The sequence below is a fragment of the Xyrauchen texanus genome, chromosome 10, assembly GCF_025860055.1.
Source record: "Xyrauchen texanus isolate HMW12.3.18 chromosome 10, RBS_HiC_50CHRs, whole genome shotgun sequence".
NCBI classification, from domain to species: Eukaryota; Metazoa; Chordata; class Actinopteri; order Cypriniformes; family Catostomidae; genus Xyrauchen; species Xyrauchen texanus.
In genome coordinates this window covers 6,124,381-6,151,172 of record NC_068285.1, presented here as the reverse complement: position 1 = coordinate 6,151,172, position 26,792 = coordinate 6,124,381, and the positions used below count along the sequence as shown (strand labels likewise).

General features: G+C 38.8%; 1 protein-coding gene across 1 annotated transcript in view; it reads right to left on the bottom strand.

Moving 5' to 3' along the window:
- The window catches only part of LOC127650479 (uncharacterized), a 1,198,408-nt gene that overhangs the window by 1,113,734 nt on the left and 57,882 nt on the right, over positions 1–26,792 (bottom strand). Inside the window, 4 exon segments of the mRNA XM_052135926.1 lie at positions 960–1,469; positions 1,471–2,731; positions 2,896–3,100; positions 3,918–4,086. Of these exon segments, the coding sequence (XP_051991886.1) occupies positions 960–1,469; positions 1,471–2,731; positions 2,896–3,100; positions 3,918–4,086 (2,145 nt within the window).

The window sequence follows — 26,792 nt, the reverse complement described above, 5'->3', positions numbered from 1 at the left end:
CTAACCGACATGCACTGCTTCAAGTCAAACTCTGATCGGATCTGATCACACAGCGCTGCATGAAGTCAAACATCTATTGATTACACTTAGATGAAAACATTACCTACAGATGATAACACAATATTTACCACCAAATTCTCTTTTCCTCTGTGTACAATCTTCTAATTTAACAATAATGTCACCTCAGTAAATCAGTCAACAAAGTTAAACACTTGACATAAAGCCGTCTAAACTAATAATTCATTACCAATCTAAATAAATATTGATCGCTATATTATTCACATCTTAATGTAATTTTATATATTATAGTATAACATAATTTAACATTGTTTTTAGTCAAATCCATTAAAGGATTATCAAAACAGAAACAGAAAAACTGTGTAAAATAAACATTGCAGGAATAAAGGAAGCTACAATATGACAAATAAATGACTAAAGTATAAAACAATCAAACCCTTAAAATAATAGTAATAATTATTCAGTATTATAATAATAAACTTGACTGAGTCCCCCAATAATAATTCAGTATTATATCATATTTAACTGGGTTTTTGCACATCATGGTCATTAAAGAAATGTTTTAGTAAAAATATATGCAGGTAAATTATGATTTATTTATGAGGCTGATGTGTATTATTGTATGTGGAAGCATAAATAAAAATGATAAAGTATCAGTATAAAGTAAATAATGTATCGTTTTGTATTTATTTAGTGGAAAACTGTAGAAAACATGCTTTTGTTATTTTAAACTGAGATTATTTACTTTGCATTAACCATTTTGAATCTATTTGGCTACAATGTCTGTTTAAAATGAAGGTAAAACTATTAAAAGTAACACATGAAACCAAACAAACATCAAAATAGTATAAGGGGTTGTTTTTATTCTAACAAAGTACATTAAAATCTAACATCTGCTATTTAATTACAATAAAGTGAGATTAAAACTCTAAATTACTCACTCAGCTTTTCTGGATGCTTTGATCACCGGCAGCAGCCTCAGAAGACATTCATGTGATGGATCATATTTCCTCAGATTAAACTGATCCAGCTCCTCTTCTGAGTTCAGCAACACAAACACCAGAGCTGACCACTGAGCAGGAGAGAGACGGACTCCAGAGAGACGATTGATATCTCTTCTGTTCACGTATGTTTGTACTTCCTGCACTAGAGAATGATCATTGAGTTCATTCAGACAGTGGAACAGATTGATGGATTTCTCTGGAGAGGGATTCTTCCTGATCTTCATCTTAATGTACTTAACTATTTCCTGTTTGCTGTCAGAGCTGCTTCCTGTCTGTGTCAGTAGGTCTCGTAAGATTGTCTGATTGGACTTCAGTGAGAGACCCAGAAGGAATCGAATGAAAAGGTCCAGGTGTCCGTTCTCACTCTGTAAGGCCTTGTCAACTTCACTCTTCAGGAGATCACTCATAGATGACCTAAACTTACTGAAGAGACCTGATGTTCTGTTGAGAAATGGAAATAAAAGCATACAGAGCAGCGAGAAACTCCTGAATGCTCAGATGCACAAAGCTGAACACCTTCCCCAGGTGCAGTCCAAACTCCTCTCTGAAGATTTGGGTACAAACTCCCGAGTACACTGACGCTTCTCTGACATCAATGCCACACTCTCTCAGGTCCTCCTCATAGAAGATCAGGTTCCCTTTTTCCAGCTGTTGAAAAGCCAGTTTTCCCAGAGACAGAATCCTCTTTCTAGCCTGCTGAAGATCCACCTCACATTTCCCATCATACTTCTGGCTCTTCAGTTTGCTCTGAAAGATCAGGAAGTGTGTGAACATTTGAGTGAGAGTCTTGGGGATCTCTGCACTCTCTGCTTCACTCAACAGTCTCTGGAGAACAGTGGCTGAAATCCAACAGAAGACTGGTATGTGACACATGATGTACAGGCTTCTTGATGATTTCATGTGTGTGATGATTCTGTTGGCCAGACGCTCATCTTTTATTCTCTTCCTGAAATACTCGTCCTTCTGAGGGTCATTGAAGCCTCGTACATCTGTGAGCTGGTCAACACACTCAGGAGGAATCTGATTGGCTGCTGCTGGTCGAGAGGTGATCCAGAGCAGAGCAGAAGGAAGCAGATTCCCCTTGATGAGGTTGGTCAGCAGCACATCCACTGAGGCCGATTCTGTCACATCACACAAAATATCATTGTTCTGGAAATCTAGAGGAAGTCGACACTCATCCAGACCATCAAAAATGAAAATGACTTTGTAGTCATCAAGGAATGTTTTCAATTCTCTCAGTTCTTTTGTATCTGTGAAAAACTGATGAAGAAGATCCATCAAACTGATATTTTTGTGCTTCATCAGATTGAGCTCTCTGAAAGGAAGTGGAAATATGAAGTGAACATCCTGATTTGCTTTTCCTTCAGTCCAGTCCACAATGAACTTCTGCACAGAGACAGTTTTCCCAATTCCAGCAACTCCTTTAGTCAGCACAGTTCTGATGGCTTTGTCTTGTCCAGGTAAGGCTTTAAAGATGTCATTGCATTTGATTGGTGTTTCCTGTGTCTCTGCTCTCCTGGATGCTGTCTCAATCTGTCTCACCTCATGTTCATTATTGATCTCTGCACTCCCTCCCTCTGTGATGTACAGCTCTGTGTAGATCTCATTCACAAGTGTTGAGCTGCTTTGATTTGACATTCCTTCAGTAATTCTCTGGAATTTCTCTTTTAGTTTTGTTTTGAGTTTTTGTTGATGCACAGAAATCAGTTCTGATGTAAAGAGGAAAAGAAATGGGAATTATAATTGATGTTGATGTTTAATGGTCATTAGACATGAAGTTTATTTTCTTTCACTAATATTGAGTGAATCCAGACACTGTGTGTTTCCTCTGAAGGTGACGTGATGTAATAGTGACGTGAGTGCGAGCTCTTACTGGTTTGAAGTGTGTTAGCGAGGTCTGTCTGCTTCATCTTCTTCAGGACGTGCAGTGTGATCTTCAGAAACCCCTCTCTGACTCTGCTCTGACCTTCATCATCCTCCTCCTCTCTCTCAGAGCATGCTGGGGAATCTGAGATCAGTAGTCTCTTGAAACTCTTCAGCTCTTTCTTCATCAGAGAGATGATTTTGTGCTCAAGATCCTGTTGTTTGAATCAGATTGAACATTCAAACAACAAACTGTCAGTCTCAGTCACAGACAAGACACATGCACGATCAGTGGACACACACATCACACACTCATGTTGTGTGCAGCTATCCTTATGATGACTCTCCATAGACATAATGATGTTTATTCTGTACAAACTATAGATTCTATACCCTAACCCTAACCCTGACGCGTGAAACCTAACCCTCACAAAAACTTTCTGCATTTATTACATTTTCAATAAAACATTGTTTAGTATGATTTTTAAGCTGATTTGAATTATGGGGACAATAGAAATGTCCTCATAAACCACATTTATAGCATAATACCCTTGTAATTACTAATTTGTAACCTAAAAAGATTTTCTCATAAACTACATAAACAAGGCACTATCACGACAGCACTAGTAAGACACAGTGATACAGGCAGACGTGCAGAGACACACACACGCACTTGTACAGCACAAACTATACACAAACACGCATGCACACATCTACACACTACACACTAAACGAGCACACACACAAACACACACATCACACACACTCACACGAGCACACACACACTCACACACATATTCAAACAAACATCACTTACACACAAACACACAAACAGACACACATACATCACACACACAAACTACACACACACGCAACGCGATCACACAAACATCATCACGCATCAAACACACTAAACACACACACACTGCGTACGTGCATCACACATACACACACACACACGCACACACACACAAACAAACACACAAACACATAAACACATAAACACATAAACACACACACACACACACACACCACAAAAATGGAGTCCAATGGCACTTTCCCAGCAGTTGACTCTGATTCATCCTGTTTGTTTCTGTAGTTGATCAAAGACTCTCCTGAACTGAAGTTAAATGGATGATTCATTGACCCGTCACTCTTCATGGACACACAGCTGGGTTCAGGAGATTCTCCATGAATGACACTAAAACAGCAATTAAACAGAGTTTAGTTCATGTGTTTTTTAGTAATCTGAAAAACATAATTTCAACATCCAGTGCAATAAAACACATTTAATGATGTGTCTTATATATTATATGTCACATGAGAACTTGCAATGTCACTAACATCAACATAAGTTCTCACATAAACACTCGAGCCGCTGTGAACAAACATCTCTCACAGCACTCATGAATGCACAACAGACGTCAAGATTTACAGTGAAAAATTACACATTTATACTTTTATTTTAAGTTTTAAAGTGAGGCACTCTCCACTGCCATTGTATTAACAAGACCACTCACCATATTCATTAAAACATCTGCTTTTGTGTCTTCTGCATGAGGGTGAGTGAATTATGACACAATTTTCATTTTTAATGAACTGAGAAATCCTGAAGCTGCAGTGAGGACGTGTGTTTTATTTGATCATTCAGAACACAAAACACGACATAACGGGACATTACAAGCAGGGGCGGGATTACGATTTCTGAGGCCCCGAGCAACCGACCAACCCAGGTGCCCACATTTAGATTTAAATATAGTTCATCCTATAAGCCGTTGTAGCAAAGTACATTCAAAATGTTTAATGAAATAAAAATCTAGTTAATTATAATGAATGATGTTTTCCAGTTGTTGTTGTTTTTGTGAACAGGGTGTGCAAGAATCTACTTCACCAGTAACATTTTGGAATTTAGTTGGTATTTATTAATATTATAACCATCAATTAATGTTCCCCATGGACTACACTTCCCATAATTCCCTGCCCTCATCACTGCCAGCTGTCTCCTGTTGTCCTCACCTGTGTTTAATTTGTCATTAGTCCTTTGTGTATTTAAAGCCCTGTTTGTTTGCTCACCGGTTGTCAGTTGTTGAATGTATTCATGTCTTGTTCTAAGCCCTGTTCTTGGTTTTTCTTTACACTCGGAGTTACCGTGTTCATCTTTTGTGTTCATTAAAAGCTGCACTTAGATCCTCATTCTCGTCTGCCTCATTACACGGTCACTGCGTGACACACTGAAGAAACACAGAGACGCGGTGCAGCAGTCAAGGATGTTCGTCCAGCACGTGTTCATTGGAAAACAATGAAACAACAGAGCAGACACACACAATAACACGTTTGGTGTGAACGGCCCCTAACTCATCTGTTCACGTGTATCTGAGCGTGTCCGTCAAACAAAAGTGAAAAAGTGTCAACACATATCCCTACAACATATTCTTCATCAGACACAGATTACTGTAGCACAGGTGGAAACATACTGTAACATATAGTCAACATGTCCTTTTTTAGTAACATTGTGATCTCCAGCAGACTGTATGTCCTGTGATAAACCTGAGGAACAATCTCTTGTCATGTCTGATCATCTCTGTCATGTTCACATGATATTACTGTACAGTATAAAGATGAGCTCTTGTGAAGAGATGCCAATGAAACTGTTACAGTAAAGCAATCAGCTGTAGAAGGACTCATTATTTTTATTATAATTGCATATTTCCTTTTAGATTTATATTTTTTACACTGGATTCTTTCTAATGGTCCCTCAGACTGTAGTGTACACGTTCATACTGTCAGTCAACATGAGAGTCCTCACCTCACATCAGCACAAGGGGCTCCTGAACTGAATTTAAGTGGATGATCCATTGACCGGTCACTCTTCATGGACACACAGCTGGATTCAGGAGATTCTCCATGAATGACACTAAAACACAACAGCAATTAAACACTGTTTTAAAAACTACAAACTCTCACAAACACTCTTTTCCTCTCATCAGTTTCTCAGTTTTACTCTTCCCAATATTTCTCTCTTCTTCAAGGGGGTCACATGTTCTTTTCCAGTGTTTTCAGTGTCATGTTATCATTGAAATCAATATTTATTATTTTTAGTAGCAGTGGTCACTTAGAGAAAATGACTACATCTCATTTTACATTGAATTCTTTCCATCTTGAGAATATTTCTGGTTTAGGACAGTGAAAAGCAGCACACTAGAGATTGTAGTTTTCCTGAAGTTTCTCTGTAAAGTTGTGTGCAAACAGTCCGAACATGAGACTCCTGAAATACATGCTAACCAGCTGAACATTGCTGATGTTTTATGGAAGATGTCTTGTTGTTATGTTACACACAGGAACTGTTTGCTCATGTTTAATGCACAGTCCTAGTTCAACATTCAGCAATTTCACTTCTGCTTATTTGATGAAGATATATTTGAGCACATGACATTACACAGCAGATCTGATCTGAATGTCACTAAAGCTGGAAAGACTTTTGTTCTGTTCTCTGTAGTTTATTTCTGTGTCACTAGGTGCTGCATCTGGTTTTACTCAGTTGATGCTGATATCTGCTGATGACAGCTGTCTTAAATCTGTCAATCATCTTTTCAATCATTTATAGAAGTTTGTCTGTAAGTATCAAAGTGTTTATGAGATGTTTATCTTCATCTTATGTTTGATATTGATGACATTATTTAAGGTTCAGTTTGATGTTTAGAAAGTTGTTTATTTGTATTGTACTTGTCTTTATGATTGTATTCATACTGTAGATCTCACTTTACCCTAAAGCTGTTTCACATGTTTATACTTGAGATAATCCAGTCTGTTCTCATTTCTCCTCAGTGTTTTTATCTGTAGTGTTGTGCAGCATATCAGAAATATCTATCAGTGTATTTTATTAAAGCATTGAAATCCTCTGACCTCTTGACCTTCCCTGTGTCTGTCTGTCCACTGAGATCCTTTGTGGAGTCCATGACATCATCTGAACAGTCCACTGAACACCTGTCAACAAACGGGACATCATCTATATTTGTGACGTGTTTATTTGTTCAATACTGACACATATTTGTTTTTATTTGTCCTCTAGATATTTCAAGTCAATAGAAGAAATAACATTTCAGTGCCAAAGAAACTGAACACATACTGACAATTCAGATAAAAGAGCAAAAGTCTCAGTATCTGTTTGTTCTGCTGTGATTAATACTTAGATATCTGTAACTCACATTGCGACAGATTTTGCAGGCAAACATTCATAATATCGTGTGAAAATAATGAAAACAAGCTTGAAGAATATTATTAGTTTCCATGTTTTACAGTAATATTATTTTAGAAAGTCGTTTAAGAGTTATCGCCGATAATCGCTGAATGTTTCTTTATTTATTTATTTAAACTGCATATTAACATAAAAACATCAAGAGAAAATCCCAAACAATCAACATTGTATAATTTCCATCTCAGGTACAAATAATACAGTTATTCAAATAATAAGATACAGAAAAATTAAACAAATAAAATAATAATCCCAGAGTATTAAAAAACAAAACAAATAAACAAAGGGATAAGATGCCATTTATTTATCCATTTTGAATTTGCAAACAATATTACAAGTTTTATTTGTACACTTATACAAAAGATTACAGTATTGTTTAAAATCATTTATAAAATGAAAAATCTAGCGGGGGATATGTAACATTATTTATGACATTTCTAATGCAATTATTTTAAACTTTGTCTATTAAGATGTTTACAATATTGTGTTTTATTTATGAAATAATCAAGAGGTTTTCGCTGCAGTTATTCTTGAGAAGATAAAATATATGTGTGTGTTTAGCGTCCATCACAATTGTCTAAAAGTCTAATTGGGATTTTAAACTTGTTACGCAAATCTGTGTATGATGACAAACCTCCATCACTGTTCATTAACTGACTAATACAATGTTATTATCAAACCATATATTAATAAAAAGACATTTGTGTTTTATAAAATATCCTTATTTTTCCAAATATAGTATCTTCTAGGGTAAAATTATGCTTATAACCCAACGTCCATGTCATGAGAGTTTGTTGATGAAATCTTGCAAGTATCAATAAAATAATTAAATTTTAACAAGAATTCAAGCCTGACTTAAATGGAAGTTTAAGGTGTTCCACATATTATCTTTCTTTTTAAGTATTGTGTAATCAATTAATTTTGAATACATTATTTAATGTATCATACATTAGTACAATTATAATTCTCCACGTGCCTCTTTATCTGCTGCGGTCAGATCTTCTTTAAAGCGGAAAATCATTTTCCTTTGAGGACTTCATACCATGTCCCTTGCAGAGCTGGAAATGAACATGATGGTCACTGGTCTCGGGGTATTGCTCTATAAATCCTGCTTCATCTATGGCATCAGTTACAGAACTGTGCTCTGGGAGAACTTCTCTGCATGTCTCTCATGATCGCTTTGATGTTTTCTTCTGGTGATGAAGAGGTGATGAAGTGATGTTTCTCATGAACTCCGTACAGACGCAAGATACATCGTCTGTTGTACTATCTGCATCGATGATTTTTTGCTCCATTTACAAACTCTTTTTCTGAAATTCAGTGCATTGGATTTTCAGGCACGCATTTTCATTTTTCAAGTCGGTTACATCCTGATGGCAGCTGTCAAGTGACTGTTTGATCCCTTCAATCTGTAGAACTGCCATGTCAGTTTGATCCGCTCTTTCATCGATTTTCACAGTCATACGAAAAATGTTTTCTTGCATTTCACTTAGAGACTCACATCCATCATCGTTCGTGGCTTTTTCTGTGGATGTTTTGTTGGGGTGTTTGGGTCAGAGTTACACATTTCTCCATCTTTCGGTTTGTAAGTATAAGAGTGGACTTCAAGTATCTGTCTTTTTTCTTCTGCAGCAGACTCGACGTGTCTACAGATTTCTGCATTATGATGTCTTACTGAAGTTAGCTTCCGCAAATAAGAAAGTTCCTCTCTGATGATTTTTAGCAGCTACTAATAATAAATTACATTTAAAAATAACTATTATTATCACTCTTGATCAATTGACTTTTGCAACTATATAATACAAATCTTAGTTGAAATGAGTAGACCCTATTTTCTTTTCTCAGCTGTAAAATATACGACTGTTCACTCCGCCATCTTGAGACCCTAACCCATCACTGAATGTGACTGAAACATCAAAAACAAAACTAACTTAACCTCACTGTTTAACAGCAGTTCAGTACTCACCTGTCAAGAACTGTTGATGTTCCTCTTTACTGACTAGAATATGATCACCTACAAAATACTTCACAATGAATTTATTGATTGTTTCAGACGATTCAGTGGAGCAAAAACTGTCAAACTTTTTCTCTGTTTCTCTCGTCGTGTAATTTCCTGCTCTTGTCACAAAATGCAGGCACGTGCACACATAGACATCAAAAGGGGCTTGAGCACCTGCCCTTTTTATTCCTGGAGAGAAAGTGCCCTTTTTTCTGGGGTGCCTTTTTTTTTTATAATATAAATTCCTGTTTGCGCAGAATGCGCACAGCTTCCCTGTCAAGCAAATATATTTATTGAATAGTTTATATAAATATCGGGTCAGGAGTTCTGAAGCTCCCTCTTATGTAGCCTACATATTATGTATTTGAATAAAACATTCAGGCAATTCAGTATTCTGATGCTTGTGTGAAAAGCTAAAAAGTTATTTTGCTTGTGAAACAAAAAGTATTTAAACAATTAATTTTAATCATGCCTGCAGGCAGCATAATGCCAAAAAAAGAAAGGATAGCCTACAGAAAAGGAAGGAGAAGGAGCGCCAGGAAACAGCCAAGAGTAGCAAATCGCTAAATGCGTAGTTAAAACCATCAGAAGCAAAACCCAAGAGAGAACAGATAACTCAGATGTTGAAAGTGTTACACCTGAGAGAGCAGTTGAAATCTCTAAAACGACAACTGAAAGACAAAAGGAGGTTATAGAGGCAACGACTGACACAGATTACAAAGATGATCAGGAAATCACTGTTCGTGGTGAAGAGGAAGAGACTATAGAGGGGGAAACGGTGGATAATGTTGAGTTTGAGGAAGATAAAATTAATTAACTTTTAAAAATACATTTTTTTAAAAAGGAAGTCAGAGTTGTGTTAATATATATACTTTTTTGTTTAAAAAAAGTAAAAAAAATACGTAATTATGAGAAGTGCCCTTTTTTTCACTTGAGCCCCTGCCCCTCAAAATGTCTGTGCACGTCCCTGACAAAATACACAGAAAAACGCCAAACGCCCACCTATCTTTCTTAGGATGTTGCGTATGCCCACCTGAAATAAGTAATGATACATATGGCCACCAGAACAATGAGTAGTCTTTTGACCCGAAATTTTTTCAATCTACTATTTATTTAAAAAAAATATGTATTTAAGTGCACAAAGTTTCTCTCTAAATGCACAGGAGCGGCGGTAGGTGGGAGTGCAACTGATGGCACAGGTAACACAGACTAAGATGATCCACCAATCAGAACATTCATTTCAGACACAACTGGATATTTTAACCAATCATATTTCCTGTTTCAGTAAGGGGCAGAACATTTACAGCATCTAATGCTGATGCACAAGCTTCACTGGAGTAACCATAATTTGTGCTGTAAATGTATTTCTCTGCTAAACGTAAATAAAAAATATATATTTAACTTGTGCAATTAATCTTTGTAAGAATACAGCATATTATTGCACCCGTGCTAATGTTTGATGCTCTTTGCAGATGCTGGACAATTGTGTCTTGTAATTAAACTTGATCAAATGTGTCTTTTACTGCTGTCAGTGGTGCCTTTTTCTCATGATAGAGACAAGCAGCACTCAAAGATCATCTTTACAATACTGTATTTAAAGTGAGGAATATAAACAGCTGCTGCCGTTTGGCCAGAATCTGTATATTTGAATACTATTGTAATATTCATGTCCCAAATGCTGTTTCACAACTATATACTTTGAAATATTTCTTCCCTTTTCATCTTATCTAACAACTGAAGATCAACGGCTGGCATTGGCAAAAGTCAGGGTGGTATTATTGGCACTGCCACTGTGGTACTGATATTAATGTTGTCTATTCTTATGTTCTGAGCTTCTTTTTGTGCATTTTAGCTGGTTGCTTTTCAGCACGTCCCTTTAATGTACTCCAGTATGTCATTTTTCATTTTAGCCTCTGAACTTCCAAATGCATCTCTGTCATTTCCACCTGTATTGCTGGAATAGAGGATGTTCTGAATGCCCCACAACTTATTCTTAAAGCTTGTGATTGGATGACATTAATTCTGCTTAATATTGATGCTGATGCAGAACTATATACTATGATTCCATATTCTATTACTGGTCTAATCATTGCACAATATATTCTTTAATGATTGCTGAATCAACCCCTGCCAGACATCTTAAAACATTTATTCCTTTTTTACATTTGTCTATTGTTGTATTAATGTGATAATCGAAGCTTTGAGTCCATCTATACCCCCAAAGACCTCATTACTGAGACTTGTTCTAATGTTTGTACATACAGTTTAATCTTATTTGTGGAGTTCTCTTCCTTTTTGAGAAACAAATGACTCGAGTTTTGTCTACTGATACTCTGAAACCCCAGTTATATGCCCACTTTTCCACTTCATCTACTGCTTTCTTTCAGAATCTAAGCATATAATTGAATCCATCATGTCGCTATAAAAATGTTCCTAAAACCACTTTGATGTGGACATAACAGATCTTTATATTCGATCATGTAGTTTAGTCTAGCTGTCACCATTCTTTCCATTATTTGGCATAAATGGGATGTTAGTGCAATCGGTCTATAGTTAGCTGCTATGGAATGCTTCTTCCCTGGTTTAGCTATAGGAACAATTACTCCATGTTTCCAAGAAGTTGAGAGCTTTCATAATTTCCACACCTTATTAAAAAGATGTAATATATTATTCAATGATATATCTGATAGATGCTTTATCATTTCATAGCATATATCGTCTTTTCCTGGAGATGTATGTCTTATACCTGACAATGCCTGCTTAAGTTCATATAATGTCAAATCTACATCCAAAATACATCCAGAAGACCCTCTTTGGACCATGATATCAGTATTTTATCTCATAGTTTGTTCTCTTTGTATTTTCATATCCTGTGATATATTAATATTTCTATGTATTTTAACAAATGCTTTTGTCAATGCTTCTTCTTTTCCACTATCAGAAATGAGATATTTATCCCCGTCTATTATTACCGGTACTGTTCTGTGCATTTCAATCCCTAACATTTTTCTAATCATGCCCCATAAATCACTAATATTTAAACTTTCACCAATTTCATCTGAAGGGGAAGGTCAAAAATCCCTTGTCTCTTCAGTTATATCGATACATATATAAAGATGTTTTGATCACTATGTATCTATATTCTGTTGCTTAAACTTCTTTAATAAAGTGATGAATTAACTATATGCATTCAGCACATAATCAATTTTATTTTTCTTATGCATAACTGAAATATACTTCGAATCATATGTGTGTTAAGAGTTAATTTTTGATTTCATGCACATTCCTTGAAGCCTCTCTCTCTGTTCTGCACGGAGGCTGACTTGAAGGTCGTCTTGGGAATAAGCTTGAGATGAGAGGGGGAATGTTAAACATATGTTCCAGATGTATTCTGTGGTTGATTTTTACCTGTCCATGACTAATTATATGATTTAAAATCCTATGTAATTGCACTTGAATAAGTAGAAGTGTAAATTTTCTCTTATTATTTCTTTAAGGGAAGGAATGCATGTTATTTCTTTCCTCTCCTTTGCCTGAGGGGTGAATATTTCTTATCTCACTGTTTTGGTTAAAATGACCTGATAAATGTGTGCTCTGGTTCCCTTAGTGCGCAGAGAAACACTGTCGTTCGTCAGTGTTTCGTGTGTGCGTATTGACCTTCTACCCAGGTTTTGAACCCAGGGAGACACAGCAGGCAGACTCGAAGACGCCCGAGACCATCTGCGAGGTCACTTCAGATGTAAATCTCGATCCAGGACAACAATTGCGCTGATTAATGTTGATGTGCTATAGCTATCTATATGTTGTGACTTTATGCTCTGTTAGCCAATCAGGAGTTAAATAATAGAATATACGTCCTTGCAAATGGTATAATTGATGTAAGATTTTGTGTAAGGTATGAGTTTAGCTTTCGATCTCCTCGTGAGACTTTGCTGCTGGCTCTACCAATTTCACTGCACACTATTCTTCAGTAAATTTTGGATTCTTTGATTGAACTTCTGACTCCTGGTTTTCTTTCTCCATATCTGATCCGGGTCATAACTGTTATACCCCTAACAGTTTGGTGGAGGATTCGAGGGCAATCACTCCGTGGTGACATTTCTGGCAAATCAGCAAACAAGGTAGGAAGCTTTTATTAAGTGTTAGGGCTGTCTGACTGGAAGAGATTTTGAAGGGAGCGGGAGAGCTTCACTCCGACGAGGCGTGTGAAGAGAAGTCGCTGAGAGAGCTGTTTAAGCGGCAACAGCAAACAGCACAAGTGATACGTGCTCTGTGGGGGGCTCGGGTGGGCATTGGGCTCAGGTGGGCATTGGTGTAGCACCACCCCGGCAGAAGTGCGTCCCTGGACGGGAGGTCCAGTGGCACCGTAAACCTGCTCAATTTCTTCCAGCTCAGATAGGGGATCCCCGAGCTTAGTGAATCAGGCAGTTAGGGATTCAGATATTAGTTATAAAATAAAATAAAATACAATAGGGATTGTTTTGCCAGGGATGCATCAGGAGCGGTCCCAAGTAAATAAATAAATTGTGACCCTAATTGGTATGGATCAGTATATGTGACCAGGATGTTTGTGAAGAATACTTTGTGGTGAAATTGGTAGAAATCCAGGACTGTTGCTGTTATAGTTAATTTATCCGCGTAAAATATTGGCTGCTAAAATCTTTTCGGTAATGATTTTCAGCTGTGACCAAGAAAAATGTCTGATAAAGGGAATTTTCTGAGTAGTTCTGACCAAAACGAGCAGGGCACACGCTGTAAACAGCTCTGCTCTGACGAGCTCAAATCGAAGAAATGTGCATGAAATCAAAAAGTTAACCCTTAGCGGACTGGACAATGTTTATTCTTGGGCTGTTCTTTTCTGAGAGGGAGCAGCTGTTGAATGGACATGTGTCAGATCATAACTCCTTTTATATCAAAGTGATGGGTAAGAATATTTAGATTATAAAAGGAGTGATCACTTTAAAGCGATTGAATTGTATTTGGGAAATCACATTATCTGGACAAACAATAAAGCTTTGAGTGTATTGCGTTAAACTGAAGTCAAATAAGTTATTGAATTTTAAACCAACCCAGATAGCAATGAGTCGGCGGTCCGCTGGCGGTGCGCCGGCGGCAGTAGAAGCGGCAGAATGGCGAGATCGCAAACACGTTCGACGGCGGTCCGCCGGCGGCAGCCGCTTTTTAAAAGCGGCAGCCGCCTTCCTACCGCCTTCGTTCCGTGGACGGCCCGCTGGCCAGCCGCCGCTCCGCCGCCGTTATATCGGCGGATCGCCGGAGGCAAACCGCTCTTTCGAGCGATCTGCCGCCGCTTATATATATATATATATATATATATATATACAATATTTATTTATAGCATGCAGTTTATCAAGAATAATGATTGATCAAAGCAGACAAATTTCCATTTGCCGTTTTTATTCAACATTTCAAATTACAGTAAATGTCATTGAAACAATGTCAGATCACTGAAATATAAATAACAGAAAAATACAAACATATATACACCCAAAGAAAATGCAGGTTTCCAATTATATTTTGGTAAAAACAAGGGAAAAAAAAACACTTTTGTAAAAAACACTATTGTAACACTTACAACAATTGTAAATAATATAAAGAGGTCAGCTCTGGGATGAAAAGAATTACCAGTAAACATAAGCAATGAGGATATTTGGTACCAAATAAAGTGCAGGATATCAAATAAATTGAGGTATAACATCATATTTACAAGTCATTTCTAACAATAGGATAAGTGGTAATAATTTAGAGTAAAGCTCTGGAGTAGAATATACCATTATAACTGCAATGTTGACCTGTGGCACAAGGATTTACAAGCTATATGTAACAATAGAATAACAGTTAAGCACACTGATGGAATGAAAGTAGAATTTTTGGTACTAGTGAAAGTGCAATATCAAAAGGTATGAAATAGTACAACCAAGCTATTTTTAATAGAATAACAGTTACACACTGATGGAATGAAAGTAGAATTAACTGGTACTAGTTAATGTGCAATATCAAAGGTATGAAATAGTACAACCAAGCTATTTTTAATAGAATAACAGTTAAGCACACTGATGGAATGAAAGTAGAATTAACTGGTACTAGTTAATGTGCAATATCAAAAGGTATGAAATAGTACAACCAAGCTATTTTTAATAGAATAACAGTTAAGCACACTGATGGAATGAAAGTAGAATTAACTGGTACTAGTTAAAAGTGCAATATCAAATATCAGAGGTATGAAATAGGATTTACAAACTATAATAGAATCGTTAAGCACTGACGGAATGAAATAAGCCAATACTAAAGTCACAGCAAGTAGAATATTTGCTACCAGATAATGTGCAAATATCAAGTATTAGATGTATAATCTAGGATTTATAAGCTATATTTAAAAATAGAATAGTTAAGCACTGTAACAATGAAATAAGCAGCAAATTGTATATTAAATAATTGAGATCTTTGGTATCAAAGAATGTGCAGGATAATGTAAAGTTTTACATTCAACTTAAACATGACAATAAGTGGGAACAAATGCAATTAACAGCAGAAAATCTGGCTGTTGAGAACACAGTCAATCACAATGTCTGGAGTGGTTGGGGTCTGGTTTTCCCCGACCTCCAGAATGAGGCAGTGCAAATTGGCACATCTTCAGTGATTCCTCGTGCGCCTGTATAAAAGGACAAACCATCCCATATTCATCCAAGGAGCTGCCCTGAAGGCAGGGTCACGAGATGGGGAAAAATAAAAAATAAAAATAAAAACAGCAATTTCTAGTGAAGAGTGTGGATTGGGTGAGTTTAGTCTGACACTTTTAGCAGGGGTGTCGGTAGTCAGCCTAGGTTTAAGGGGTCGGCTGTGGGTCCCTCTCAGCTGTGCGGCGCCTTTTTCCACCTTCACGGTCAGCTGCTCCTTTCAGGTAACGCGTAACGTTAACCTGGATCGCCTCATCAGTGGCATCCTGGGTTGCCGAGTTCTTCCGGATGGCTCCTGTAGAAAATAAAGATCTGTCTTTCCATTTGATTGGCATAAGGTCATACACATCTACTTAAATATAAAAAAAATACCCAACTTACTTTGAACAATGGTCTTCAGGAACATCTCTCTAAAACATGCTTTATCCCCTACACCAGTCCAGGTTGTATTGATGGAAAGGTGATTAGAGAAGATACTCTCAAGCATTCGCCACACAGTTGTCTTGAGGTCCCTCCCACACTTGATTGCCAAAAACCGAAGCTGAAAGAAGAAAAAAAAAAAAAAAAGTGTTACAAATTACATTTCTCTGAAGCTTCTCATAAATTTTAAATGTGACCGGCTGTGGATTCAGACTGTAGAATATGCAGTGTACGATCTTAATTTTACTTTTTAGATTACCCTATACCGCTATAAACGAAATCGGCACACTTACAAATCGTTGCTGGAGCTCTTTATTCTGCCTCAAACTGTTGTCAAGCAACGCCAAATCTTCCTGGGTGTCTAGGGGGGAGTAACAGATCCCCTGGCAGGGATAACTCTCCAACCGACACATTGGCACTGAAACGTTGCAGCATAGCATTTTGTCGTCCATGCTACGCACAACATCGCCAAATTCCAAGACGTCGCAGCATTAGGGTTTGATCTGCACCTACAGGGGTTCCCAGAATAAAAGAATAAAGTAGTCAGTCCTGGTCCTTCAACTACTAAACTATGACATTTATATCTAGGTCTACTACATGTACAGGTGGCCCCAGTGGGAATTAAACCAACAACCACAGGTGCTGTTTGCAAGTTGTACCTGATTGCCCAGTGCGAGCAAATGTCTTCAACATTGTCCCAACTTGCTTCACCTGCTCTTGAAGTGAGCCGCTGTCACCTGGGAAGTAACAATATATTGATTAGCAATACACTAAATATAATAGTAATATAATATAACCACAATTATCATACCAGTAACTTTCCCTGTAATTTCTATCCACAGTATGTTATGCATGGCATACAAGTTCATAATGAAGAACCCTTATGATAACATCAATTTCATTTTTTTTCTTTGAAGCAGAATATTTGTTTGTAAAAGGGAGGAAAAAGAAAATGAAATATTGGTATACAGATTTTGGTTGATATATCATACTGTACAGTGAAATTTGCTATTGTTATAACCCTACTCACCTGAAGGACGGATAGATCTCCAGTCAGGCCTTTGTAGAGAGTTTGCTCCTTTGAATAAAACTTTCATTAGTGGGAAGTTGCATATCCACAGGTATTTTAATTCAAACATGCAACATATTGTAATAAATCTACAATATTCAGCCTTTACTTCACACCCTCGGTTGTTGCTCTACACTTTTATTATATTAAATACTTATTTATATAGCTTGCTCACTGTATAATCATGATAGCCTAATACTTATAACACAAGATTGCATCTTAAACGAATGACTGAGTTGAAAACTTGAATAAGAACGCATTTTACACAGAGGGGACCAGCTAGGGAAACTTACCTGCCAACAATAACTGTTTTCATTTGAGTTACATTAATCATGAATAACCTTAGCCGAGTCCCCAGGAACATCGGGTACACCGGGCTATTAAAGTAACAAGCCTATAACTGCGGTCTTATCAATTCTAGCTTCACCATACACTCAAACTGTGAGGTTTATCTGTTTTCCTCATGGACCTGAAGCACAATGCCCTGACAGTGACTTCACCTGTGCCCTGATCTTTATTAGAAACTGAGAGGAGAGCAAGTTAATATAATTTATATTACAATTATCACAAAAATTAACAAACAGTCTGCTTTAAAACTAAGAAAAAACAAGCTTCTATACTAACCTTACATAAAAAATGAACACGTGGCTGAACTAGCTTAGCCGCTATCTGCCGGCACACCACATTAGATTAAAATACTTACCCTTGTAGTTGTGCAGATAACTCGATATGTAGAGTTTAAAGCCCTTGTTCCTCTTGCTTGTCGGAGCAGGCATCAACAATGCGATGAACATCGCTGACGCCAGTATTTTCGGAAGATTCTGGAGACGTCGAGTAAAAACAGACATTCTGTGCGACGCGCAAGTAAACCGGAAACAGATATGGCGACAGCGGAACTTCACAGTTCAGTCTTTGTCATGTGCATAGACATAGTTTAGCAATACATTTTTAACATTTATAATGGGTTTAGATTTTTTTTATTGCCTTTACAGGGACTTTAACACTTTCTTAAACATTTGTACAGGTCATAATTGCAAAACCTGTAAAAGGTAAAATAACAAAAAAAATCGAGGTTGGAAAAAATGTAGACATAAACGAAATTTCTGCGCAACTGTGAAACCAGAGGATAATTTCGCTTTTTCATTGAGTTTATTCTTCACGTCAAAACAGGGATTTTCATGTTTATGATAGATATCACCATGGTTGCAAATTAATAAAAAATAATTAAAGTATACCCGATATTTTGGCCATGTTGCAGATGTCTTTCACTGTTCACTGATACATGCATTGGTGAAAAGTCTAACTTCATCAATTTATTCTGCTAAATTGTTCATACCCTGTATTAAATATCTATTTTAAAACCTAATCAGAATCAGAAAGATATTTATTGCCAAGTAAGTTTTACAAAAAGGAATTATTTTTGGTTTATTGGTGCATGTCTCAATGTGCATCAATCAAAGAAATATAAACAATTTTCACCTGTGCATAAATAATTCAATATATTTTACATATATTACTGTATAATCGCTTCAGAGTTTCAAAGTAATTTAAATGTCATTTCCTAAACCTTACCTTATCATGGAATCAAGAGTCAAGAATCTGTTATAAACCCTAATGGCTTTGGAGCAAAAATAATAATAGCCAAATGGCTGGTCGATTTTGAGAGTCTAAGCTGTGACTGTATTTCAAAGCGGCTTGCCGCCGGCCGGCGCGGTCGATTGCCGCGAGGCAACCGCCAGAGAAATGAAGCGGGCGGCCCGCCGTCTGACCGCCGGTGGCATCTCGCAAGAAATGGGCGTGACGAATTCGGCGGCAAACGCTGGATCCCCGCCAGTGGGACGCACCTATAGCCGACAGCTTGGGGACAGCGGCAAAAAGAAGCCGTGCGGAGATTTTTTGCTATCTGGGAAGGGTGTATTTAAGATAAGTGTTGTTATATTTAGGCTGCAGAACAAAAAAGACGCTGATAGGGCCAAATATTTATCCGTGTTTGCCTATTCATGGATTTGTAAACTGGGTGGTATACCGTTAAACCATGAAAAGGCAATTCCAAATATGATGGACGGATGGTCTAGTTTGATTGCCCAGCTGAGTGGAAAAAATTATTGGGCAGGAAGTCGGCTGTGATTTGTGTAGTTTGAGTAAGGGTTTTGAGGCTGTGTGTGAAAAAGCGGAAAGTGCTGTGAAAGATGAGACAGTTCTCCGCCCTTCCTTGGCCCCCACCTTCTCTTCTCAGACTGTTCAGGCGGCGGCTGCTTTCAGCGCTGTTGATCAGACTGATAATCAGAACGATGGGCCATATGCTGAGGCGCGCAGATTGTTGAATGTGGCTGTTTCACGCCCCCACCTTATAACTGTCAGTGGAAGTGGAAATGAGTCCCCGCAATAACATAACCTGCTATAATTGTGACGAAAAAGGTCATACCTCTAGAGATTGCACCAAGCCTGTTGCCAGATGCAGAAATTGTAACAGAGAGGGCCACATTGCTAGACATTGTCGAAGTCGTAAACAAAAAAATCACAGAAAATGAGAGTGTGAAATTTTAGAAGATTTTCTGGGCAGAAAATGTGTGTGTGTGCTCAGCTTGCCTGACAGAAAAACAAATGCAGTTCTATTTTGATAGCAGGGAACACTGAAACACTTTATCAGTGATCAAGGCCAAAGAGTGTTCAGCCTCAGTCACCATTCACTTTCATTGAAAAAAAAAAACACAATGAAACTGAATGTGGTCTGCTGTGAGCAGATGTGGGCCCCTGTGTGAGAGAATGCATTAAAGCAACAGATTGGGCTAAATAAATGCAGGCGTGAAACACAGCAAAAGTATAGGAGCATTTATGAAGATGAATGTGGTCTGTATTGCATACTTTTGCATACTGTATTGCATACTTTGCAGATGATAAGTGCAGATTTAACAATTTGGCTCATTGTTTCTTTAATTATGAATATTGACTGGAGGCATTTTGAGTTTATTTCTCTTTATTATTCTCTGTGGGTGCTTGGCTGCAATGAAACAATTCGCTTATCTCAGTCGTGGCCACCTGGGAGCTGGCGTTTGACCATTGATTACACTTCTCTGAATTCAGTGTCTGATAAAATGCACCCTCTGGTGGCCAACCCCGCAACTATCCTACATGAGATAGGCTCGAACATTGTCTTTTTACTGCTTTAGACATTTCTAACGGTTTTTGGACTTGTCCCCTAGCCAAGGAGGACCAAGGCAGATTTGCTTTCACCAGCAGGGGTCGCCAATGGACATGGAGTCGTTTGCCACAAGGTTTCTGCAACTCACCCACACTGTTTCATCAGGTACTAGCATCCTTCATCGATCCGGTAAGAAAACAAATTGAATGTGACGGATCTGTTGTCCTACAATATGTGGATGACATTTTAATTGCTAGTCCAACCAAGTTCAAACATTTGACTGCTGTACAGACTGTTTTGAATGCCCTCCAAAACGGGGATTCAAAGTTAACTTGAAGAAGGCACAACTAGCACTGCCTGAAGTGACTTATTTGGGGCAAATTGTGGGTGTGCACGGCAGACGCATCACTCCTGAACGAGTTAAAGCTATCATTGAACTTCCAAAACCAAACACGGTTACTGGTCTAAGGCAAGTAATGGGTCTTTTGAATTACTGTCGCCAGTATGTTTCTGAATACACTGAACTTTCTAAACCACTCACAGAGGCGCTGAAAGGAGGAAAACCTGGATCGGAGCTGATCAACTGGACTGAGGAGATGGAGGAGGCGTTTGTGAGTATCAAAGAAACTCTTGCTTCCTCCCCAGCATTACGTCATGCCGCCGTTCCATCTATGGACATGGGTGGGAACTCGATCCTATTCAGCGGCCCTGGGTCAAAGGGTTCCAGGAAGGAACTCCTATGGGATGGTAGGGTATTACTCAGCTCCTATTCCTGTTTCAATGGCAGGACAGCATCCGTGCCTGTTGATATGCGACTGTGCAGAGTGGGCTGTAAAGATTACAGAGGACATTGTGACTCATCAGAAGGTGATACTGCACACTAGACACCAGATTTTGAAACTGTTAACAAACACTCGTTTAGGCTCTATCTCTAATCAAAGACGAAGCTAAATGGGAGACCACTCTCTTGAGTAAAAATGTGGATATAAATATTGACATAGAAACTGCTATCAACCCTGCCTCCTTACTTCCAGAAGAAGGAACTGCACACAACTGTGCCTGACTGATCGAGACGGACAGTCAGAGCCCTCTTTAATCTGAACCACTTTCTGATGCCATGAAGCTGTTCGTGGATGGTTCCAGCTTTCATGAACAGGGAAAACGCTTCACTGGCTGGGCTGTTGTAAATGAACATGGTGAAACTGTTGAATGTGGTTCTCTTTCAGGAGGAGGGGCTCAAGTGGCCGAGCTGGTCGCATTAACATGAGCATTGCAGTATGGCCAGGGAAACGAGTCAATGTTTACACTGACAGCCATTATGCATATGGTGCTGTTCATGACTTCGGCCCTGTGTGGAGACGCAGAGGATTTCTAACCACTGCCGGTCTGCCGATCTCTCATCAACAGCAGGTAAAAGAACTTATGAATGCCTGTGATCTTCCTGCAACAGGAGCAGTTATCAAAGTCACTGGACATGCAACGGACAATTCTCCTGAGGCCACAGGAAACCGAGCTGCTGACACAGCTGCCAGAGAGGCTGCAACACGGACTGAGACTTGCGTGAGTGTTATGGCTCTTGCCCCTCAGGAGAGTGAGACCCCCAGAGACATTTTTAAACTCTATGATAAAGACGACTCGGAAGAGATAGAACAATGGATCGAAATTAGGAGCTCAGAAGAATGCAGAAGGACTGTGGAAATTTAATGAGCGTTTTGTTTGTCCTGTTTCTGCTAGAACTGAACTAATGTCTTTGTATCATGGTTTGGCACATGCAGGTCCTGAAAAACTACATGCAATGATTTCCAAAACCTGGTGGTGGCCACGACTGAGGGCTTCTTGCAATGATTTTTGTAAGAGATGTCTAGTATGCCTTAAGGTTAATTCTTCTTCTAAGCTGAAAATTCCCTTAGGACATGCCCTCGACCTCAAGGGCCATGGACACACCTACAAATTGATTTCATAGGTCCACTGCCCCTAGTGGAGGTTTTACATACATTCTAATGATTGTTGATCTGTTTTCCAGATGGGTTGAGGCATTTCCACTGAGAAACTGCACAGCAGATGCAACCGCCAAGATTATGTTGAATGAAGTTTTCCCAAGATGGGGTTTGTCCTTACAAATTGATTCAGATCAGGGTACACATTTTACTGGGAAGGTGATGAAAAATGTCATGAGGTTGATGGGGGTGAGGCAACACTTTCACATTCCATTTAGGCCCCAATCTAGCGGATCTATTGAACGCACTAATCGTACGCTTAAAACTTCATTGAGAAAGAGATTGTTGGAGTGGGGGAAAGGGTGGCATGCGGCTGTCCCAGTGATTTTGTTAAGCATGAGAGCCAGCCCTAACAAGACTACACAGCTCAGCCCTTTTGAGGTAATGACAGGTCGCTACATGCGGCTGCCCTGGGATGCCCCTTGCAACATGAGGGACCATCCGGGCCTTTGAAAGACGCTTTACAAAATTATCTGAAAGCTTTGGATGACAGTCTGCGAGACACACGGGTTAGTGTTAGCACACGACAAGCAGATCGAGATAATTTTGAGCAAAAAGACATGCCTGCTTTGCCTGAAATAGGTGACAATGTAATGCTACGGCGGGAGATAGTTTCCCCTTAGGTCCGAAATTTGATGGGCCTTATCAGGTGGTATTGACCACTAACACCTCTGTTCTACTGGACAGGGGTGTTTTGGGTACAGTATGGAGACATTGGTCACAGGTGAAACCACTTGAAAAGTGTAACAACGTACTACCTCGGATCATTAAATGTCTGTCGTGTATGTTAAAACTTTAGAATTCTAGAACAAATGTTTTATCATTACAGATGGCTGAAACCGACGACATACTGAAGCTGCTAATTCTTCAAGAAGAAGTGCGTAGTGAGAGACGACTGAAAGTGAAACGAGCTTTCATCCGATTGGTACTTCCGCCTCGTTGGTATTTTTAATTCTGATCGCTTTATCATTTTTGATGTGGATTCAAATTTCAATTTGGACAGGGAGATTCCATGCGTTTTCAACGCATTGGGATTGCGAGGAGATCGATAATCGTCCATCATGGGTACAATACCCATGTCTAAATTCAACTGAGGGTCTAAATTTAATTCCGACTATGTACCAAAAGGTAAATGATCGTTGTTATCATCTGGACGGAAATGAGACAGTGACATATTGGCTTGGTCACTCCCCAAATTATCCCGATACTACCCTCATTATGCAGAAAGGTCGGTGGATGAGGAGTGGAGGCGTTGACCTGTTTGAAGGAGATTTCAGTTCAATGAGCTGGATCCCTGACTACATAGCTCGTGAAAACATGAGTGCATGCTCTATACTGAATGGATATGGTTAATCGATATTTGTTAAAATCTAGGAAAGGTGAGAGTAGAGCAGAACGAAGGAGGCGTCAGGTAGCAGATGTGAATGACTCCCACATGATTTTAGGTGGAAAAGCAGTGAAACTTCCGTTATACCCAAGTGCTCCTGATCCTCGCCACATCATGTCATACTATCTCCCCAAAGCTAAGACTGAACTGGGTTACAACAAAGTAGTTAAAGATGTAGCCCAAAGCTATATATACAGCAATATTGTGATTAGAGAAGAACCGGGGTCTGATGAGTATCAAACAGCAATAAATGATAAGGATTTGATGAGATGGGGAGTGTTAGTCCCAACTAAATGTCACATGATCCGATGGGACATCAATAGGGCTTATGGTGCAGTTTGTGATAGGTTAGGACGGATAGATAAAACTGACAAGGACAAGTTCGATCTGAACGGCAGTAAAAATGGTTTGCCTGTTATTAATGCTTTGTCCCTCTCTTGGCCCAGGTACACTAGATTCGATGACCCTTGGAAGGAGACTGCACATGTTGAGCGTTGTTTTGGTAAAGAAATTCAAAAGTGGTTTGTTAAGATGTTTCCTCCTGGAGATGTTGATAAATGTAAAGAAATTGCTGAGAAGCTCACCGGTGTGAAAATGATGGAGATACCCTGGGAGGTGTGTAATGCTTCTTTTGTTAAGTCAGGTTACACTTGGGCTAGTTTTTCTGATGTGTTACACCAGTATGAGTTTGCTAGGAAACTTGCTAACAAAACTGTTTTCCACATGGATTATTTGCATGATTACCTTGAAGATAAATGTTATAGTCCTACATCGATGGCTTATAATGTGACAGCATGGATGCATTTGCAAGTGTTTAAACTGAATATTGAAATAGTGTATACTCGAGCAAAGACTCGTCTGGTACCTTTAAAGTATGAGGAGCTGTTGTGGGACAATTATAAATCATTTCAGGTGAGGATGTGGCCTCAGTTGTCCGATGTAGCTATTGGAGATGAGTGGTTTGACAGGGCAAAACAATTTAGACAATTTCTGAGTCCAATTCCTTCAGTACAGGAAATCAGAGATCTAGAGTCTAAGACTCCATAAAAGGACTGTGCTAAACACAGGTTGACACCCCATGGGTCCTGCATGGCGTCCAGTTGATAAGAGTAAGAAAACTAACGAAGCAGAGTTGTCTCTTTGTGTTGCAGAGTTGAAGCAGAAGACTGAATATTTTCCTCGGTTGAAGGCTAAACAGCTCGGCAGAAATGTATCACTGCATTTCTGGAACAGATAAAAACTAATGATCCATTTGCAGGTTATGAGTATTTGAATTCTGTGTGGCTTAAATCTAAGGGCACTCCATGGTATACTGATTCGAACCTCCGTCTGCTATAGCAGCAGCTTTGGTGTTGGCTTTTTCGGTAGGAGTAATATTTACTGACATGACGGAAACAGTGGAGGAATATGTGGAGGAAGCCTGGGAGGATTTTGTGGCTAGCGTCAGAGGATTTGGTCATGGGAGCTGTTAAATATGTGTTATATGCTTTCGGAGCTCTTTTGGGAGTGGGTGTCCTCTGTCTGTGTGTGTGGATGTGTGTTCGTTTCTTTTTTCTTATGTATGCAGGTCTGCTTGCAGTAACTTGAACCCTTCCGAGGAGGAGAACCGACTGAGAAAACTGACGACACGCTTGGAAGAGAAACTTAAGAAGGATAACATCAATGCCCTGTTGTGAGTGGAAGGGGGAGAGCCTTTGCGTGGGGACTGGGAATTTTAGTATCCAGCATGTCCGCAATAAGGCTGAAGAGACAAGTGTGACCCGTCAGGGAGCATGCGTACCACTCCACCTTCCGTAGTGACCTCACTTGGTAGACCAGACGTGGCGATATTGGACCCCACATTGGTCTAAAACGGGGACTGAAGGGGAAGGTCAAAAATCCCTTGTCTCTTCAGTTATATCGATACATATATAAAGATGTTTTGATCACTATGTATCTATATTCTGTTGCTTAAACTTCTTTAATAAAGTGATGAATTAACTATATGCATTCTCACATAATCAATTTTATTTTTCTTATGCATAACTGAAATATACTTTGAATCATATGTGTGTTAAGAGTTAATTTTTGATTTCATGCACATTCCTTGAAGCCTCTCTCTCTGTTCTGCACGGAGGCTGACTTGAAGGTCGTCTTGGGAATAAGCTTGAGATGAGAGGGGGAATGTTAAACATATGTTCCAGATGTATTCTGTGGTTGATTTTTACCTGTCCATGACTAATTATATGATTTAAAATCCTATGTAATTGCACTTGAATAAGTAGAAGTGTAAATTTTCTCTTATTATTTCTTTAAGGGAAGGAATGCATGTTATTTCTTTCCTCTCCTTTGCCTGAGGGGTGAATATTTCTTATCTCACTGTTTTGGTTAAAATGACCTGATAAATGTGTGCTCTGGTTCCCTTAGTGCGCAGAGAAACACTGTCGTTCGTCAGTGTTTCGGTGTGTGCGTATTGACCTTCTACCCAGGTTTTGAACCCAGGGAGACACAGCAGGCAGACTCGAAGACGCCGAGACCATCTGCGAGGTCACTTCAGATGTAAATCTCGATCCAGGACAACAATTGCGCTGATTAATGTTGATGTGCTATAGCTATCTATATGTTGTGACTTTATGCTCTGTTAGCCAATCAGGAGTTAAATAATAGAATATACGTCCTTGCAAATGGTATAATTGATGTAAAATTTTGTGTAAGGTATGAGTTTAGCTTTCGATCTCCTCGTGAGACTTTGCTGCTGGCTCTACCAATTTCACTGCACACTATTCTTCAGTAAATTTTGGATTCTTTGATTGAACTTCTGACTCCTGGTTTTCTTTCTCCATATCTGATCCGGGTCATAACTGTTATACCCCTAACACATCACAAAATGGTCTCCAGTAAATTCTTTTAGCAGCCCGAAATACTTTCCTAACAACTGCCTGAGATATCTTATATAGTATTAAGTCT